The 20,408-nt window shown below is 33.5% G+C and overlaps 1 protein-coding gene across 10 annotated transcripts in view; it reads left to right on the top strand.

Moving 5' to 3' along the window:
- Nucleotides 1-17,639, top strand: part of CCDC102B (coiled-coil domain containing 102B) — a 142,443-nt gene extending 124,804 nt beyond the window's left edge. For all 10 annotated transcript variants that reach the window (XR_014952843.1, XM_085571885.1, XM_085571882.1 and 7 more), the window contains one exon: nt 14,479-17,639. Coding sequence is in view for 8 of the 10 variants with exons in the window: in XM_085571885.1 (XP_085428011.1) it covers nt 14,479-14,568 (90 nt within the window). In the remaining 2 variants the exon portion in view is untranslated. The remainder of the gene's footprint in view (nt 1-14,478) is intronic.
- The last annotated feature ends 2,769 nt before the right edge of the window (nt 17,640-20,408 follow it).

The raw sequence follows: 20,408 nt of genomic DNA, 5'->3' as shown, positions 1-20,408 counted from the left end.
ATTTAGCACCTCTCTCAGGAAGTTTTCACTTAAAGCATTAAAAGTAGATAAACTCTTTTTCTTAGTGATTTAATATCAGCACAGAAGTACATTTCAATACTAGAAAAAAATATTTAGCAATCCAATATTTCAAGTACTTTTTAATTTTTTTCATTGTGACTGACAATGTTGTAATGTCCACAGCATCAACCATGTTGCTTCTTATAGGCCTGCAAAAAGTCAGTATATGAGGATATTTTTAGGCCATACTGATTATCAGCAGTACATATATTATTATCTACTTATCTGAAAGGTTTTTTTCCTTACATTATATTATTTTGGATTTTGTGCCTGAATCCACCCCTACAAGCAGCAGCATTTTGATATAGTTCTATGAATGTTCCAAAAGGGAAAATTTGACATCAGATCTCATGGGCAAAATGCTTTCTTTCTATTTCAATCTATTATTTAGAGAGTATTCTGTCACAGGTGGAGTAATAGTTCAGCTAAATCACTAACAATTTTTAAGGCAACAAAAAAATTAGATTTCAATATGTGAAATATACGATCTTTTTTTTTCTAAATCTTCTTAATGATTGCAATAATGTATTTTCTTTCAATAGTATTGAATTCATACATACAGTAGAGATAACCAGAGTATTAGTCTGAAACATAACCTGAAGTATTGGATTATTTTCTTATATATAGACAGTCACCTGAAATGTTCATGAAGTGAGTTGTTGATCTTTCCTGAAATTGTTCTGTCACTAAGTAGAAATACCATTTGTAGAATGATAATTAAAATTTTTAACTTGTAATTAAACAGCAAAATGCTTTACTTGAGATATTAATTATCATAGTCTTGAAATATACATGATGATTTTACAGAAGTTTTTTAAAGAACCATACAAGTCACAAAGCATTTATAAAAGAAACACACTTCATTTTACATATCATTTAAAGTTTAAATTTTTCTGAATGCACGACTTTATGCTGAGCAATATAAATGTATATCATGGCTGAGATTAGCTAATGGTCTTCAGCAAGAATTTAAAAACATTTTCTATAGTCAACTGTGCATTTTCTGCTTCTGAAAGATTGCTCAAGAGATAATTTGTCATGATAGTTTCTGTGTCAGCATCTCTTTTCTTCTTGAGGGCTTCAATTAAATCTTTTAGCTGTGCTTCTCACTTCTTAGAAGATATTTCAGTTATGTTTTATTCTGGGGACCAGAAAAATCACTTTCTTCTAGTTTCACATAGCAATGTGAAGAATTTTTATTATATAGCTTCTTCCAACAACATTTCCAAAAAGTTAAAGCTTACATTACATACACTTTTTTTGGGGTAGCATGTGTGTCATCCATCAGTTCCATACTTGAAAACCTCCTGCTGTGCTTTGCATTTACTGTCACTTGCAAAAAAATATTACTGTATGTTACTATTTTATGTTACTGTATGTTACTATTTTTCTTCAAAGAACTTCCTGAGATGCTTTTAAGGAATGGATTTTGTCTGCTTGCCCACACTGAAATTGTGTTTAAAGACATAGAAGAAAACAAAAAACATGTATGATCATTGAAGCATCATTACAGATCTACAGCGACCACCACTAAAATTTTATGATAAGTCTTACACAACACAACCTACATATTTTTAGAAAATTCCCCAGGGTGCAGAATCATTCCATCACAGCAGTAGATGGACTGAAGTTACTTTTCAAAAAAACGTCTTTATTTGTAATCTCTAGACTAAACGAGAGCAAATCATACAATCAATATTTAGAATTTGAGGAAGTAGAGATTTTCAATATTTAAATGAAACTCTTGACTTGTCACACAGAGATCAGTTTTTGGTTATATGGTATTTCATTTTAGAAAGCAATTCATAAATATACATATTGCACTGCAATTTTAAATAGACAAGTTTAAAGTCTTCAGACGCACTAAAACTTTTGTGGTTTGATATCTACATGAAAAGTTAATGCTTCTACCCAGAACTGATCTACCAAAAAGCTTGCAATTTGTTGCAAAATATATGACTTCGGAATAATTAAAAAATGAACTTGTATATTCAAAACAAATAGATGCAATAGAAAAAAAGAGAATGTGGAAAGCAGTATAAGAGGAACATTAATTAGAAAGTGATGTATGACCAAGTGGTGGGATTTATAAGCAATTATGCACTTTGCAGAAGGTCCTGGAAACCTATCATTTTAATGATTAATTGTTTTCATCAATGTTTCAAAGATTTACTTCCATATTCTAGAGTCATGTCCCTAAGGAGGCCAGCTAAAGCTGGTTTCATAAGATATGAAATATCTTTGGATGGGATGATGAGAAAGTGTGGAGTGAGAGAAGCAATATTGCAAAATGGGTGCCAAATAGGCTGAGTTGTGTGAAACTGGAACATACAGCAAAAATTACAAGAGTTGTGATGTTTCCGGTTTTATATATTTTAGTAAGGCAGACTTTTGTTGGAGTCCAGTGCTACACTAATCAATTTTAATTCTCAAGTGACAATTATGAAGGTGTTATTTCAACATTCTTAAAGACTATTCTTGATCTCAAAAAAAGAAATAAAATACAATACAATTATCTGAATTACTTAAATTCATCATAATTAACAAGAAATTTAGCATTGATTGCAATGAAGCATAAGGTTGATAATAGTCCAGAGTCTTCCAAAGGAGAAACTGTAATTTCACCTTATCCTTGAAGTCATAATACAGGTCAAATTTTTCTAGGTTTTACTGGACAGAGAAAAATCCCAATCTGAAATCAAAAAGGTTGAACTTTATGTTTTCTTATGCTGCATTTTGCTGCATTGGTAGAGTTTTGAAGTAAAAGAGAAACCCATCCTTCTAAATTGGAATGCTTCTCCCTGGTCAGGGAAGATATGTGTCTTGAACTCAGTTGGATGAAAAAAACTGCAGAAGCAAAAAGTCCTGCAAGTTCTAGCAGTCTTCATTTCACATTTACAATTCTTCTGATGCCACCTCAAGCATAGATCTGAAAAAACCCAGTTGGTTTCAGATGTTCTGAATGCTCAACTGTGCCTAATAGGTTCAACAGAGTCACATCACACGAAGTTCCATCTAAACTGGTGTCCTCTTTATGGGATGGAAAAAGATAGGTCTCTGAAAGATTTTAAGAACAAAACAGGCATCCCAGGGGTACAATGCAAGATTCCAGGAAAATCAAAATCAAGGAGTCCTCAGACAGAGGTGATATCTTTTAGGCCTTTTCCTCTACTAAATTGTTCAGGTGCTTTCTGTTCCCCTGTAAAGCTTTTATAACAGCTTACTACAAGAGGTCTTAAGACTCATGGTATTTTAAAATTTATTCAGTATTGATAGATATTGTGACCTGTTCCTATTTACTCCATCATATGCACCCTGAAGTTTACTTAGATACCTCTGCTTTTCAAGCCAGACCATATATGTGTCGACATATCTGTATGATTCTGCAAACCTTTTCTTGGTTTGGCATGATTTCTTGTCAGGTACAGTAAGTATTGCATTCAGTATTCATCATGTGGTCATTTATTGGATTAATATAGTATAATAAATATTATGTGTCTCACTTATTTTCTAGCACATCACTTCCTTTTTTTTTATTTCTTTTTTTTTGCTTTTTTTTGGATACTTTACCATTGGAGACCATTGCTACAGTATCTTATCACTTTCCAAATTCTGCATGAGGATCAACCTTTTTCTTTCAAAGAAGAGAGCAACATGTTCTCACTGAAAAAGCAATGGGATAACTAAAAAAAGCTATTAGCTTTGTAAGTGGAATATTTCATAAGTTTTCAACTTCAACTCCTGTTAATAAAGATTATTTATAATCTACTTGTCTATAACTAATCAGAAGAACAGAAGTTAGTTATTTCCATATTACTTTTTTCTTCTTTTTTTGAATACTGACAGTCTGATGATTCCTTTCAGTGAATTGGTCTCACTGTCACTTCACTTATCTCAATCATCTTTAGAAATCCTGAATGATGATATGAAAAAATGTTCCTTGAGCCTATAACTCCAAATACTGCATTTTTATCTTTTTAGGCAGAGAAATAGTAATGATTTTCTATATCCATCACAGTATGCCTTACCAAAAAAAAAAAAAAAAAAAAAAAAAAAAACCCAAAACAAAAAAAACCCAGATAATCTATTTTGCTACCAAAATTAACAGAAGCAAGAAAAGAAAAGATGTTCTGTTAATATGGGTCTGTCAGCATTTGTGGTGCTTATAGGCTTTTGCTTCTTTACTATTATCTGTAAAATATTTGGCACTTAGTTTTTCACTTGTGTAGTCATGCTTCAGCTGTGTTCCAAAATTTATACAATTAATAGAGAAAAGCTGATCCAGTGTTCTAATGTTCTTACAGTTTTAGATTCATATCTGGTTTTCCCTCAGACATAAGGTTTTTAAAGTAAAACAGCATATCACATTTGGAGAATGCAAATGTATTCCTCTTAGAGGCACTTTAAGTGCTTCCTTCTGCAGATGACACTGCCACTAAAGAGCTTCTTTCCCTTCCCTGTACAGTTACACTTGTCATAAAAAAATTTCCAAGTGATAGTTAAAGACTGCAAAGTTAAAGCTGAGCTAAGATCAGTTATATTCTTTGTATGTTGTTTCTAAATTTCTTGGTTTTAAGGAGGGGAGGCTTAAGAAAACTTAGAATTCTTATTAATGCCAAAAGAGTTGTTCCACTGGACATATTTGTGTATGTTCAGGATTTGTATTAGTTTTGTGACTATAGCTCTATAAATGTTAGAGATACATCAATGGCAAACTATCAGTGGTGCTTCTTTCACAGTTTGCAGAGGAAAAATATATTTCTCCCGTCAGATTTAGGAATAATTAAATGTTGTGTTCATTCCTCTTCTTATTCAGAGGTAAATTAACTCATACACATACATGTGTTTGTAAGAAACATGTCTCTGTTTTCATGTATGATTGTATTATGCTCAATTTTCTATCTAATATAACTTGAAATGGATGAGCTACTTTACCAAAATGTCAAGGCCAATCATTATTGCAATCTCACAGTGAATAATTCTCATACCCTTTTGCATCAGTTTATGCAGTTAATGTAATTATAGTGGCACAAAACCGATCAAATCCACCACATACAAGATATGAGCAGAATTCAAAACCACATGATGAAACAACTAACTTGTTTGGTTTAACTTTCTGTGGTCTTTAAATTTAGCATACATAGTTCATGTGCCTTTGAATTCTGCATATTCTATGGATCTTCTGTATCTTCTATAAAATGCTGTAAAAAATCCTAAACTCCAAGACAATCTACCAAGTAGAAAATATTCTCAAATTCCTTTTGATATTTCTGGACCCAGTAGAATGATGCTCACTCTAAGTCCCCTGCTGGGATTCATAATTTTCAGGAAATAAAGAGAACACATTGAATCAGCTATGCCTGGTTTAAAAACATAGCAGAAAGCTGGATTGTTTCTAGTCAAAGAGCTTCATAGCATGTCAGCCCAATATTCTGTTGATTTTAATGGCATAAATAGAATTATAACCTTTTTTTATTTATTATATGTATTTTTGAAAAGTAGCATTTTGTAGACATTCAAAGAATAGTTTGGAAAATCTAATCTTTGGAAGTAGCAAAAAGTTTAGAGATCTGAAAAAACAGGAAATTGCAAAGCAACATACAGAATTTGTAACAGTAACAAAATTAATCTATCAAATAAAAAGGAAAAAATTACAAGATTTCTGTACTGCTACTGAAAGAAAGAATGTTCAAGGTATAAGACCCTTTCTATCATTAGAAGTTATAGGTAAAATTGCAGACGATGAGAAATTAAATTCAGTTATGTACAATTGGAGCTACTAATAGTCCATCTTAATGCATATATGTTTAGGGTTTTTTTTAAACTCAAAAGCATGTGTTCAATAAACCAACAGTTGTGTATGTTCCAGCTGCTGAATGGGTCAAGTGAAGATATTGGGTGATTTGCAAGGAAAGAGCTTGGACTGTTTCACTGGTAGACAGAGAGCTGAAGGGGTGTGAATGATTTACAGAAACATGAAGGCTGGAGATGAGATGAGCATGGCACAGTTGTTGGCCAAACGTGAGAAACAGGGGTCCCTGGAGCCTGGGTGAGGGCAAGGATAACAGAGGCAGCAAAGAGAGGCAGCAGTTTGCACAGCCTTTTGCATGGAAAGGTACAGAAGGTGGAGATGGGAAACCACAGGACAGTCAGTCTCACCTTGACCCCTGAAACGGTAACAGCTAAACCTGGAAAACATTTCCAACCATACTGAGGACAAGTGCATTGTCTGGATCCAGAATTGGTTATTGGTTATTGAGTTACTGGGCAACATGACAATAAGGGAATCCTGAAAGTACAAAGCAGGAACACATCCTCGGACATTCCTCACTCAATGGTTCTGGATGCTAGAGAAGTACCAGAACAATAGGTGTTAGTAATGCAGTCATTTCATTATGAATTTTGTCCTGGCACAGTCATAATCCAGAGACACTAAAATTAGACTTGTCAAAGGAGTGTGTAGGTAATAGATCAACTTATCCTGAAATGCATTGAGAATTAGGTGGATCAATAAGGTAATTGAGATATGGAAATTTTCTGGAATTTCCAGAAAAAAAAAAAAACCAGTAAATTTATGGAAATTTTCAGGGGAAAAAAACAACAAAACGAAACAAAACAAACAAACAAACAAACAAAAAAACCCAAAACAAACAAAAAAAAACAACAACAAAAAAAAAAGTTTTTATGGAAATTTTCTTACCAAAAAAAGCCCCAAACTCCCCAAACTTAGAAAAGTATTATTGTTATTTTTTTACCAGATCTATGAATAGTATTTGGCAAATACCAATTTGTTTTCCTAACATGTTCATAAATAGATAAAACAATGTTGCAAACATTTGACAAGGGGAAAAAAAAACATGCTATATATTTATCTACTTGTGTTTTACCTCATCTTTTACTGCTTTACTCTTTCACTGCTTTTTTCTTTGTCAGCTTTACTGCCATTTTGGCATCAGAATCTTTTCCACTGCTGTTTGCATACATAAGATAATTTTACTGGTCCTGAGAGTCCTTGTACTTTTTTATCAGACATGGCAGGTCCTAAGATAACAAAACCTTCACATCCCTAGATTACCATCACCATTTCTTGCTTTTCACTTCAGCTCCCACATGATTTCAGCAGTTAAAACCTTACTAGCCACAGAACTGGAGATGTTTTGTGACACTTGAAAGCTGAGGTTCCAACTTCCAGTTACAAGATATTTTAGCTGCATGCTATCTTTAACAGCTGGTGAGATAGTAGGTGCTATCATGTCAGAATTTGAAGTTGCAAGGAATGGAAGGGAGCAGAATGACTAATTGTGATGCATACATTCACGTTCTATCTTAGCATTGCAAGTTTTAAAAGAAATGCTTTCACTGTTGCCGAGCTCGTAATCATGGCACAGCAGTTGTGCACAGTATTTGTTCCTACTCCAGCCGGTTCAAGAGATACCAGAATTTAACACTGTCAAAGATGAGCAGTGTTTTGGGCAATGATCCAAGGCAGAACATGGTCTATGGCATCACTCTCTAGTGCTTCCCAGAACTCTCATATAATTTTTATTCAATAACTAGGAGGCATAATATTGAATGATACCACAATATACTAAACAATTTTTTCAGGAATGAAATTATTTATTTTCTTGAATGTACATGGATTTTTTTTTTCTTTTTTTTGAGGAGAACTTGATTTTCAATCTAAATCTTCACACGCTGTAGTGTTTTCATTGTGAAAAGTACAAAGAACCTCCCCAACATATTTGGATGGAAAATAGCAAGTGAATAAGGGACATGGGGAGCAAATGTAATGTCTGTTTCAGAACACTATATCTTTCATACCTAGAAGAAATAATAGGAAAGCAATGAAGATGCACGCTGAGCAACTGTTAAAAGTTAGGAATTCTGAAAGGGTAAAAGGAACTAAATTGAACCTGGCAACCATGTAATTGCTGGGAAGGGAAATGATCATGATTTTTATTGGCCTGAAGATTATGTAGGTGATGACATTATTGTGGCAAGTGAATCTTAGTGTATTAAAAATGAATGAGAAAAGGGCTTATGCCAAGTGCACTTTCTTAGCCTTTTTTTAATTCTTAAAAAAATTGCTCACAGAATACATTCTACGCAAATCCTACTTCTTGAAAAAGAAAGAAATGTATATATTATTTATATCTTCTTCTTTGTAGGACCAGAAGAGATATTCCTGTGTTCAAAATCAGAAGGCATTTTAAAAAATAATGAAATATTAAAAGCATTTAAAAGAAATATTAAAGCATGTTATACAAGTGAAACTTCTCGTATCTACTTACAAGTCCTAAAACAGCCACCAGTACTATCTGTATCCTTCAATATTCCTGAAATCTCTTTTCAATTTTTACTTTCAAATGTACTTAAATTTTGAGTGCTTGCAATACAAATGGAAATATTTGAATAATGAGAAAATGCTTTGAATAATGAGAAAAATGGTAAAATCAGTTTGTATTTAGCCTAAATGTATGCTTAGCAAGAGCAAAAATGCTGAGACGTGCCTTCTTTTCAAACATAAGGAAATTTTCTGATATCTTATTCTAATATGAAAGGAATTAAATATTTATTGGCAAAATTATATGAGTGATAAATGGAGATATACATATGAGAAAAAAAGCATTTCCAGACAAATTTTGAAAAATGTGCTTTATTCTGAATACTTTAACCATAAAAGCAGATGATTCTGGTTCATTCCAGGAGGTTCAAAGTATTCTAGAAACCAAAGGTAGAAAGGTCATTACTCCCCTATTACTATCATTCCCCTAAAGGTGGAAATTTTACTTCGTGTGTTCATTTTCTTGAGAATAGAATGAATTTTCTTCAATCTTGTAGTTGAAAGGGAAAGTTGACTTATTTGGTTATCCCATAGCCTGCCATGGTCATATTATAAAATATAATTGAAGAAAAATATTATTATGCAAAGCTATTATGTAAAAAATATCTGAATATCTGAGAATTAACAATTTAAGAAAAGGAATGCTTTTATTTTAAAGGCCATTTTAATTCTTATTATATGTCAGAACTCTATGTCAGAACAGTGAAATAATTATGTTATAAATGGGACTGAATCTTCTTTTGGAAAACCTGAGTTTATGAAAGACTATTCAAAGGAGTGCTTTCCTCTTAAGTATCCACTGAGTTGTATATATACTCTAACATTCTAAAAGTTCTTACAGTCAGTAACTTATTCAAAACTTCAGCACAGTTACTGTGATACAGAAGCAAAGGGTTTGGTTTAGTAGCAAAAGTTTGATAAAAATATATTTTATTTTTGTTTGATAAAAATATATTTTATATTTTAGGGAAAATATTACATGCAATTTTATAGTGAATTTCAGTGGTACCTATTCTAATACACTGTAACCAGAAATGTACTTGGGTAAATTATTCTGATACAAATTTTGAAGTTAAAAGTGGTTATAATTTTATAGGAAAACACAAACATTGTCTTGTAAGGAAAATAAAAGCATAATTTTTCATGAGTTCAATAAGTAAAAATCATTTAATAAGAAATATAGAAAATGATGATTTGTGTTCATGTGGATCTCAAAGGAAACACAGTATTTAATATTTAAAGAAAAAGTTATGCTGTTTGAGTGCACATGTAGTATATTTAGAGATTGGAATGGCATAGTGGGTGAGTTTACAGTGGGTTCGAATAATTTCTGCGGTGTAAAATATGAAACCTAATTCAACATCCATATGTTCACTCATGATCTTTCACAGTCCCCAAATGCTAAATGGCAAATACATTTTAATTAAAGCAGAAGCTGACATAAATCCATGTTCTATAACTTTGGCTTAGCTTGTAATTCCACTCAGAATATTAATTATTTTATTCATAAATACATGTCTAAAATTTTAGTTTAGTTTACACCAGTAGATGCTATCTAAAGCTTATAGTGATTTCCTTTCTGACTCTGATTTGGTTTCAAACCAGAGATCCCTTCCTTCTATATCCACTCATGAACATAGCTTAGCATAGCACCACAGTTGAGACAGTAAATGACAAATTGAAGTGGTTGCAAACTGAAATTTACTGTTGATTATTGCAAAGTAAATTCTCATATTTTATATTTAAAAATTACATATCCAGGATGTTAATTATTTGGTCTAAATTATTTGATCAAAACATCTAATGCATGTAGGTGACATTTTGGTGGTAAGGGGTCATTTTCATTCTTATTTCTTTTTCTCTAACAAACTCATGACAGAATATATGCCTTTTAGAAAACCACATGAGATAGTTAAGAGTATTCCTTTGAGAAGAGAACTGTTTATAATTTTCCACAGAAGTCCTAAATTTAAATCGGAACCTTGATAGGATTGAGTTAGTGTAGCAAAATTCAGCTCATCTAAGAGGCCTATGGAATTTGTAAATACCGAAAAGAGAGATAATGTGCTTTACGAATAACGTTCATCATGTTTTTGGAAATCCAGAAATTACTTAAACTTTAGTGTTTCAAGAATGACTGTCCTTAAAGGAGAAAAATATTTCATACATCTTCATTTTCCTCTCTTGTCCACATGTACAGGTGGATATTTATCAGAATATAATCATCTTATGTTTCTTGTTGTATTTTCTTTAATGCTGCTACACTAATCCCTTATGATTTTGCCTCTAATCTGTACTCCTGAAAAATACACACATCTGTCCTTGGGAAGTCATCATTGATTAAAATAAACAACAACCTCGTAATGTCTCTCTGTAGAATCATTACAGCAAATTGTGTGAGGATTAAATAAAATGACAATAATAATTTATATCATGTGTAGCTACCTTAAAATTGTTCTATCTAGCTCTTCCACCTAATTAAGGTTTGGAAAGAATCCTACCTTCCATTAATACTTACTATGCACTTTCACTAAAAAAAGAGATTAATTTAAACAGCAGTGAATTTTTTTAAAATATTCTGTGGAGAAATGCATGCACAAACTATATTAGTTGAGCTCTAAAATAGTGATGCTAAACAAGAAGAGCAAGGAAATGCACAGTGAAGCAGGAAATGTACCATATGTTATTGTATACCTGGGTACAATGGGGACACAATCTTATTGGCTTTCTTAATATTTTTGTTGTACCAGATATTGGTGGACATATGGCATGCTGCCTTTTTATATGCTTGTGTCTTTTCATGATTTTGTTAGCTAACTTTGGTAGCATTTTCTATTTGTCTGCTGTCAGGAAAAGGGCTTTAAAATGCTTTGCTTGCTTATCTGGAGTTTGAAACCCATGCATTTTCTTTTGCTTATTAATTTAGACCCCATTTTTAAAATTTTCTTCAAGAGCAGTTGCTTATTACATTTATTTTTAAGCTTTCCATAGTCTTAGCCCCCGTCTGGCAGTAATTTGAAATACAGTTGCGTATTTCACATGCAGATGGGTTTCGACTCGCTGTCAGTGCTGGACAAACAGATGGCTAAAGAAACAGCAACAGCTGCAGAGCTCACCAGGCTTTGCACAACCAGGATGGTGCAACCATAGAATCATTGAATTATAGAACCCTTTAGGTTGGAAAAGACCTTCAAGATGATTAAGTTTATCAGTTAACCCAGCACCACTAAGCCATATTCCTAAGCATCCTATCTACACGTCTTTTGAACACCTTCAAGGATGATGACACAGCTACTTCCCTAGGCAGCTGGTTTCAGTGCTTGACAACCCTTTTAATGAAGAAACTTTTGGTAATATCTAAATCTCCGATGGCACAATTTGAGGCCTGTTTCCCTTGTCCTTTTTCTTGTTACCTGAGCACTCATGCAAGCAGCTTCTTCCCTGACTGCCCCAAAGAACCTCAACTAGCTCCAGCTGGTAGCAAAGTTTCCCATTTCTCTTGGCTCCTAGCACCCTTCCAGCTGAGAAACAAAATACAACTTCTTGCAATATCATTTCCTGGCTACCATTTATTTTTAAGTTTGGCTGATGCAGAATACCAAAGAGAAATGTTTCCTTAATTTTCTATGGCCCAATCTTCATAAATGTTCACATTTAAATAGGTTGTTCATTGTTTCCATCACATGGAATACACACATTGAAGTCAGAGAAGTCCAGAAGTAGTCAGAGAAAATATATCATGTAGCAGAAAAGAGCAACTGGGCCAAATCCTTTTGACATACATATGACTTACTCCACTTATATCCTGGCAAAAATTCCCTTACCGAAAGCTGTGATCTCATGGCTTCTTACTGGAGGTATTTGAAGACTGTTTAAAACAATGTGGAAATAAAAAGACATTGTTGTACATTAGCTGGTAAGTAAACATTCTTAAGTCTTATGAGACATTACTGATCAGGGCTAGTTTTTTAACTAAGACTTAGTAATTTCTGTCAAATGTGAGTATTTTTGTCTGAACATTTGAAACTTACCATTCTAATATTCATACAGCAGTTCTGGTAGCAGCTCATTATATGTATAACTGCATTAGTTTAAATATGAAATAGAAGGCATAATGCAAGTCTCCTAACTTTTTATAATGTCAATAACCTTACATGATATCTAGCAATGCCAGACAAATTGTTTCTGAAATGTTTAAATAAGAAACATTTTAAAAACAAATAACTTGATTTGTCCTAAAAATTTACTGTGTGTATTCCCAGAAAATCGAGTAATTTAAGTCCATAGCATTGGTTAAACCTAATATTTTTCCCTATATTTTAGTCTGTTTTCTTATAATTTAATTTAAAACTTTTTTAGTTGCTAGTTTTAAGGAATTATATTTTTAGTTTATATTAATATATCTTTGATTAGCACATGAATGGGAAAGGATAGAACTATGAGTAATTTTGCACAAGTACTTTAATAAGACGTTGTTCATATAACTTATCTAGAATTTTTTATAAGGCAGTCATTATTGGAAATCATTAAATGAAAGTAATTAAAAAAGAAACAGCCATCTCTTTCAAAAGGATTCCAGTAAAATCCAGTAACATCAACCAAGTTGCTGCACAGCCTAGTCTTGTGTATCCAGCAGGGTGAAGAACTTGCCGGCTTATTGATTCTTACTGAAGTAGGGCTTGGCAATCAGTCTGTATCTGGAATAATTAGTGGGGATGTTAATCAGTAGACAGGAGCATCATGGGGTCCCTGGTGCTATGAAGAATTACACTGCTATGCCAGCTCAAAGGCTTTTACACTTTGGCAGCTTAAATGCTTTTGACATGTGACACTGTTTTTTCTAAGAACATTGTTGTTTTATAAATGGTAGACAGATTAGATTAGATATGTGTGCACAGTGGCATGACTGACTTGTCCACACTGCCAGGGAATGGATTTACAAATGGATTGCAATTGGAAATAGATAACTGGGTACCATTACAGTGGTAAAAAGTCTCCATATTTTGATAAAAAGTCTCAGGTTCCTTGACATTTTATTCAGACTTTGTTCACTGGACATTGGGGTCCCAGAATCAAAAGTAAAACAATGTGTTTGTGAATTCATTTCTGAAAACCTGTTCAAGACACATAAAGGGACAAGAAACTTGGTAATTGCACCATGGATTTTGGTAGGATTTGAATGGAAGTGCAAAGATGACATGGAGGGAAATGGAGATGTGTGCTCCTAAGCTTAAAGCATAATTAATTAATCATGGATGAAATAAAAACTAGTAACACAAAACCAGTTTAGATCTGACATTATTTCCTCACTCTTACATGTAGTATTCTTGAGTTAGCTTGTAGGGCTACTTTGGGTGTACTTAATATCCTAAATTTTCATAAATGTCTGTTGTTCTATGCACGGCTACTGTCTGTTCGCTGTGCTCTAAATTCCCCAGAAGGTAATAGCCAGTTTCTGGCACCCAGCTTGAGTGGATGTTCTTGGTCTGCTGCACATTGTTATTAGGAATTCAACTTATCAACTAAAAATTATAAAAACTAACATACTTTTATCATAGTTATGTTTCAATTATAAATTTTATTGTGCTTAATATATCTCCTTATTGTTATTAATTTAATATGAAGATGCTATGTTAAACTAGTGGCTAGAATTCTGTCAAATCATGAGTTTGAGACCTCTTTAATCTTTTACACTAATCCCCACTTTCCCTTTTTGCCAAAAAGACTCATGAGTTGAAAGTGCTTTAAATGTATCTTGAATAACAATAGGACTGAAGTTCAGAACAGCCAATCAATAAATAATGGTTCCTAGTCATCAAAACTGTAGTTTGCTTCTCACTGTGAAAGAAAATTCCAAGTAATTGCTCTGAAACCTTATGCTTTTTCATTTCTTATTCAGGAATCAGCTGAAAAATTATCCAATGTGTACAATACAGAAAGACTTTCTCATCTAAATTCTAATGTCTCCTATTAAAATCCTTTTCTTAGAAGGAATTTGAGCTGCAACTGTTTAAGCCTGAACTGACTTTTCTGTTTCATGTTGTGGTCACACCTTTTTAAAAATTCCATTTCAGAGTGAAGAGGCAGAAGAAAGTGAACAGAGGATTTGGGACCAGAAAAAGTTCTTTGTCTGTTGCTGGAGATTCTACCACAACAGCGAGTGAAGATATGGGAGATCACCAAAAAGCCCTGCAGCAACAAGGATAAGAGCAAAGCGAAGTAAACATCATTCATAAAGTCATACAAGAAAGTTTCATTGACAAAGTGCATGTCAGATATATATAGAAATGCTGTATGCATTTTTTCTATGTATTCCTGATTTTCTATAAGAACCAAGGAAAATATGCTAGAATGAGGGTGGATGTTTCTAGAAGTTATGTCGACCATTGTCATTCTTTTCCAGTTGTTATAACTGTTATAATCTAAATCAAAAGGTGGACATAAAATGCCCCATATTTTACCTTTGGAAAAAAGGACTTTAAAACGGGCATGGTCTATGAGAGAGGTTCACATTCTGTCTGGGAAGACATTGAGTCTGAAATGGGAATCAGTGGTTTGTTTCTTGCTTTGCTTGTGTGTTTTATTTTCATACAGCAGTGGAAAAAAATATCTATATCACAGGATCACAGGACCCTCAGTTCTACCAGGGTGACATGTGTATTACACTTTTCTTTCATTAAAAAAAAAAAAAAAGAAGAAGAAGAAAAAAGATATTTTCTTTTAAATACCCAAAAATCATCACATACACATTTAGATTAAAGAAATATCCTTTCCTTATGTGTTTCTTATACTCATCACATAACAAAATTAATGTGTCTCAAATTTACCTTATTGTCTACATATCACATTTTCATTTAAATTTTACTTTATTAATTGGCCATGAAAAAAAATTGTAAATGTCATGCAGGAAGTAACATAAATAACATAAGCTGGAAAAGCAGATTTTGAAAGCTTCAGAAAATTCACAATTTATAAAAACATCAGCCACTTTCAGCCATCAAGGGAGACATAAATTATAATTTTGTTTGCCATGTGCAATTGATAATGAATATGTGTAGATCCTGTTTCACATGGATTGCTGTAATTGCTCAGCAATACATTTTTTTCATTCCTTATATCCCTATAAACAGAAAATGTAATTGAGGGCTCTAGTTGTATTTAAAGCTGTGTCTTTTCTAAGAGGGGGTTGTTAGATCTCTTGATTTCTTTTGTAACCTAGGACCATACAAAAAGTGAAAAGCATTAAAGATTATTAATTATACAGGAATCACATTTTTCCCAGGAATTCTTTGAGTTGCAGATGCTTGGAAGCTGGGAACAAAATATTCTTATCACCCTCTCTGAGCTTTAGGTTGCTGCTGGAGATAGGATGCTAGAGCAGCAGTAGCTGTGTTTTGACTACCTTTATACATTCTAAACCCTCTTTCATGCTTGTAATGCTGAAATAATTTCAGCCACTACCTCTCAGTACGTGCTAAGGATACAATGAGGGAATTCTGTCTTTTTTGCCACTAGCTGATTCACAGGTTGATCAAAAAGGTGCAGAGATACTGTGAGACAATTTATTTTTAAATGGAGTTTTTAAACATGTAACACAAGAATTGACAATAAAATAAGATTTATAATTCTTTTTTTCATAATTCAAACTTCCTCCCTTTATTAGCTTACTGGTTCCAGGTTTTATATTAGAAAAAAGATTTCTGGTATTGTTCCATGCATTGTGAAATGGCATGCTGACTTTCTTTAAAACTCCATCTGCTTTTCTTATGCCAGCATCTTCACAATGCCACAGTGTATGAAATGGCTGCATTGAAAATGTTGATGTGAACAATAGAAATGGAAAGTGCATAATTATTGATTTTAAAGTGCTGTCACAGCCAAATGTACTTCTATGGTTACACTGAAGCACTTGAAACTATGGCAATACAACATCTTACTGAAAAAAGCTTGTCTCATTTAGATAAGCTTTAGAGATAAGATCTTTCTCTTTTTTCCCTCTGACAAGCCATTAGAAATATAGCTCTTTTAAGGATGAAGTATGGTTTCAGCACTGGCCAAAATACCTATAAGCTCCAGAGTATCTTTTCAGCCCACAGTAATAACTGTACCTAAAAATAAAGTCAAACAATGTTAGGAATCACTGGGGAAATTTTCCTATCTTTCCTCTATCTATTCCTAAATCTGTAGGAAAACCAAATGATGCTTAATTGGTGCTGTAGATAATTTCTGTGCTAACAGCTTGGTAATATAACATGGATATTAAGGAAAATCAAACCAGAAACTAGTTTCTGCTGCTCTTTCTAATTCTACCATAAACTCTGTGTTCCCTGTATTATACTCCCCAACAGGTGGGATGCACCTGGCTGGTCTAAAAGTCATGGTGACAATAAAATATCATCACATGATGCTAGTTTTAAAATTTAAATTTCAGAATGCCAGTACAGTATCTTTTCTTTCTCATGAGGAAATTTTAGTTTCTTTTGGGGTAGTTAAAATTGACATTTATCCCGCACATATCTTTCTGATCAATTATTGATGGTATTTTACTTTCAGGCACCTTCTGAATAGCACTTTTAGTTTTCTTTCTTGCCTCTTATAAACCACACAAGATGCCTTAATTTTTCATTATTTGTCCCTATTGATTGAGACAGAGAAAACTCAGCTACTTCTATTATCTAAATAAAATATTTATTTCATCTTTACTTACACAGAGAACTTCAGAGGCCTCTCTGAAGAAGTAAACCTGTAAATTAGTCACTTGAAAGTGAGTCAAAATAAGATGATGGATGATTATTGTGGCTGCAGTTGAGAATGTTTGAGAATGTTAATTTATGACCTTTCCATAATAATACTAGAATAATTCCTGATCTTAAATATACACCTATGATATATGCTATATACCAATGTTCCCACCCATTCCTCTTCACATTTTACATGTGGAAAGAGAAGATTTATAGATTTGTGCAGGACTGATTTGCTCAATGTCACCAAGATTAATTAGGGGAAAGCCAAGAAAACTAACCTTAAATCTGGTTGCAAATAATTGAGCTGTTCATCTTTTGAGATGAGTGGTGCCCAAAAGAGTGGAAAAAAATAGTCTTTCCTATTTTCCTTTTTAAGATAATAAATAGTATTAATCTTTTATGTGGATCAGTTTTGCAGACTGATTGTAAACAGTGATAGAAAGACATGGAAATAATTTTCACAATGCTCAATTAAATCTTGTTTAATACCATTAATGTGTGTATTATTTCATACTGTTACATGTAAAGAAAGAGAGGAAAGAATTATTTATGTGTGTCTGTGGTCCAAATAGCTCAGCTGGAAGAGCTCTACAGTGACCATCTACTCCAGCTGCCCAACCATTTCAGAGCTGACCAAAGGCTAAAGCGTGTTGTTTAGGGTATTGTGGTATTGTCTAAATGCCTCTTAAACACTGACAGCTTTGGGACACTGATCACCTCTCTAGGAAGCCTTTTCCAGTGTTTGACCACACTCTCAGTAAAGAAATGCTTCCTCATGTCCAGTCTAAACCTCCCTTGGCACAACTTTGAGCCATTGCTATGCATGCTGTCACTGGACACTGGGGAGAAGGGTTCAGCAATTCCCTCTCCACCTTTCCTCCTCAGGAAGCTGAACAGGGCAACAAGGCTGCCCCTCAATATCTTTTTCTCCGAGCTGGACAAGCCTGAAATCCCTAGATGCTGCCCCAAGGACATTCCCTCCAGCCTTTTCACTGGCTTTTTTGTCCCTCTCTGGATTCATTCAAGGACCTTTATATCCTCTTAAATTTGGGGTGCATAATTGTACAAAGCGCTCAAGGTGAGGCCACACCAGCACTGAATAGAGGGGGATGATCACTTCATTTGACTGGCTGATTGCACTGTTTCAGCCATCCTAGGATGGGATTTGCCCTCAGGATTTCCAGGGCACTCTGCTGACTCACACTGAGACTGCTGCAGAGCAGCACCCCTAGGTTTCTTCCTCTAAAACTGCTCTCCAGCCACTCCTCTCCCAGTTTATTATAGTGCCCAAAATAACTCCACCCTTGGAGCAAAATATGGTATTTGTTCTTGTTAAATTTAATCCCATTATTCATTACCTAATGCTCCAATCTGTCTAGTTCCCTCTGCAAGGCACCCTATGCCTCAAGAGAATCAACAATATCTCCCAGCTTGGTATCATTAGCAAACCTGCTGATGGTGTATTTTTCTCCTGCATCCAGATAGTTAATAAATATATTGATATATTATTGATAAATATATTGAATGAAATGGGCCCCAAAATTGAATTCTGAGGAACACTACTGGTGGTCAATTGGCAGACAGATGTAGCCCCATTCAGTCCAACCCTTTGAGCTCAGCCAGTTCATTACACAGCACACCCTAAAAACACTCATCCCACAGTTGGACAATTTTTCCAGAAGGATGCTGTGAGGCACAGAATTAATAACCTTAGTAAAACCCAGACAAACTACACCTACCATGTTCCCTTCACACACAGGCAGATGACTTTATCATAGAAATATATCAAATTAATAGTGTAGGACTTTACCTTTGTGAACCCATGTTGTCCATGCTATGTTGATTTCCTACTTCCTGAATTAAGTGCTACTTTTCTGAGGGATGTCTCAATCTCCCTCTAGGGTACTTTGAAACACTTTTCAAGATACAGGAGAAAATAATGTGCATTTATTGCAATATTGACTTGATTAACGGTAGAGAATAATTATGAAGGACCTGTGACCAGTCCAGAGCTATGTCTCCAGTAGATTGGGAGCTATCAGTTTCATTAAGAGTTTGTGACTTTTTCCTACTGAAATCTCTACCCTTGTATTCCCCAATCCACTTGTCTCCATTACTTTCTCAACTGAAAATTTTCTCAGAATAACCTGAGTCTATTTTCCCCATTTTAAATGGAAAGAAACCTTAAATGCTGTGTTTAAAATATGCCAGTAAGCATATTATTTCTCAGAAAACATGAAGATTCTTGGATGTCTTTTACTATTACAAATGTTTTATCATGTGACTTCAGGAAGAAGACAGGCAATTTTAGTCAACCGAAATAAAAAAAGGTCTATTCATAATTTTGTACAGTCTAAATTAAAATTACCTAAACCCCAACACTAATTTAAAAGGATATTCTAAATATATTCAACAAATATAACTGTTTAAGACTGCAAATGTGATTCAATTGCCTCCTTTAATCATGAATAGAATATTTTCCAGGGAATGCCATTTCAGGTATCTATTGATCATAATTAGAAAAGGGCCATGAATGAATGCTTATGCTAAGATTGTATAAAATAATTCTTAAAGCTATTACCATTTGAAAGGAAACAAATATAGATAAGAACAGGACAAATAAAACCATGTTATTTACCGTATAAGCTTTGGGATTTATCTTTGTAAGAGATTTAAAGTAAAATTTTAACATACCATCAATTATTGAACACATCAGAAGATAAAAGTGGATTTACTAATCATCTTAACTGAACAAAATGCTATTTCTGTTAACAAATTAATGCTTTTCTTCCAGTTAGATAATCAATAAAAATATAAATGGATTTAAAAGGCAATGTATTACCAAGCTTCTCATTACACATGGCATGACTTTATTGGAATCCACAAATAGAATTTAAGAAGCACAGCTTTGACAGTTTTGAAATGGCAGCATATTTCTGGAGACTCTTAGTTGTTTCTTAATGGCTTATGGGCATTAACTAGAGCTCAATGAAATCATACACCTCTCTCTTAGAAAAAGAAAACAAAACAAAAAGATTCCTGTATGGAGTATGTAGTGATATGGCAATTTTCTAAGAAAACAATTAAGCATAATGAGAAATATTTTAATGTGAATTCGTGTATCTTCGATATGTATTTTGAAAAATTCCCCTGTACAAGCAACAAAAATATTAATTCAAATTTTTTACATAAGAATATAAATACATTTTTACATAAGAATATAACATATAGTTAATCTCATATTTTCTTCTTTTCTCACT

Source organism: Lonchura striata, chromosome 2 (assembly GCF_050655825.1).
Source record: "Lonchura striata isolate lonStrDom1 chromosome 2, ASM5065582v1, whole genome shotgun sequence".
NCBI classification, from domain to species: domain Eukaryota; kingdom Metazoa; phylum Chordata; class Aves; order Passeriformes; family Estrildidae; genus Lonchura; species Lonchura striata.
This window is presented reverse-complemented; position numbering and strand designations above follow the sequence as displayed.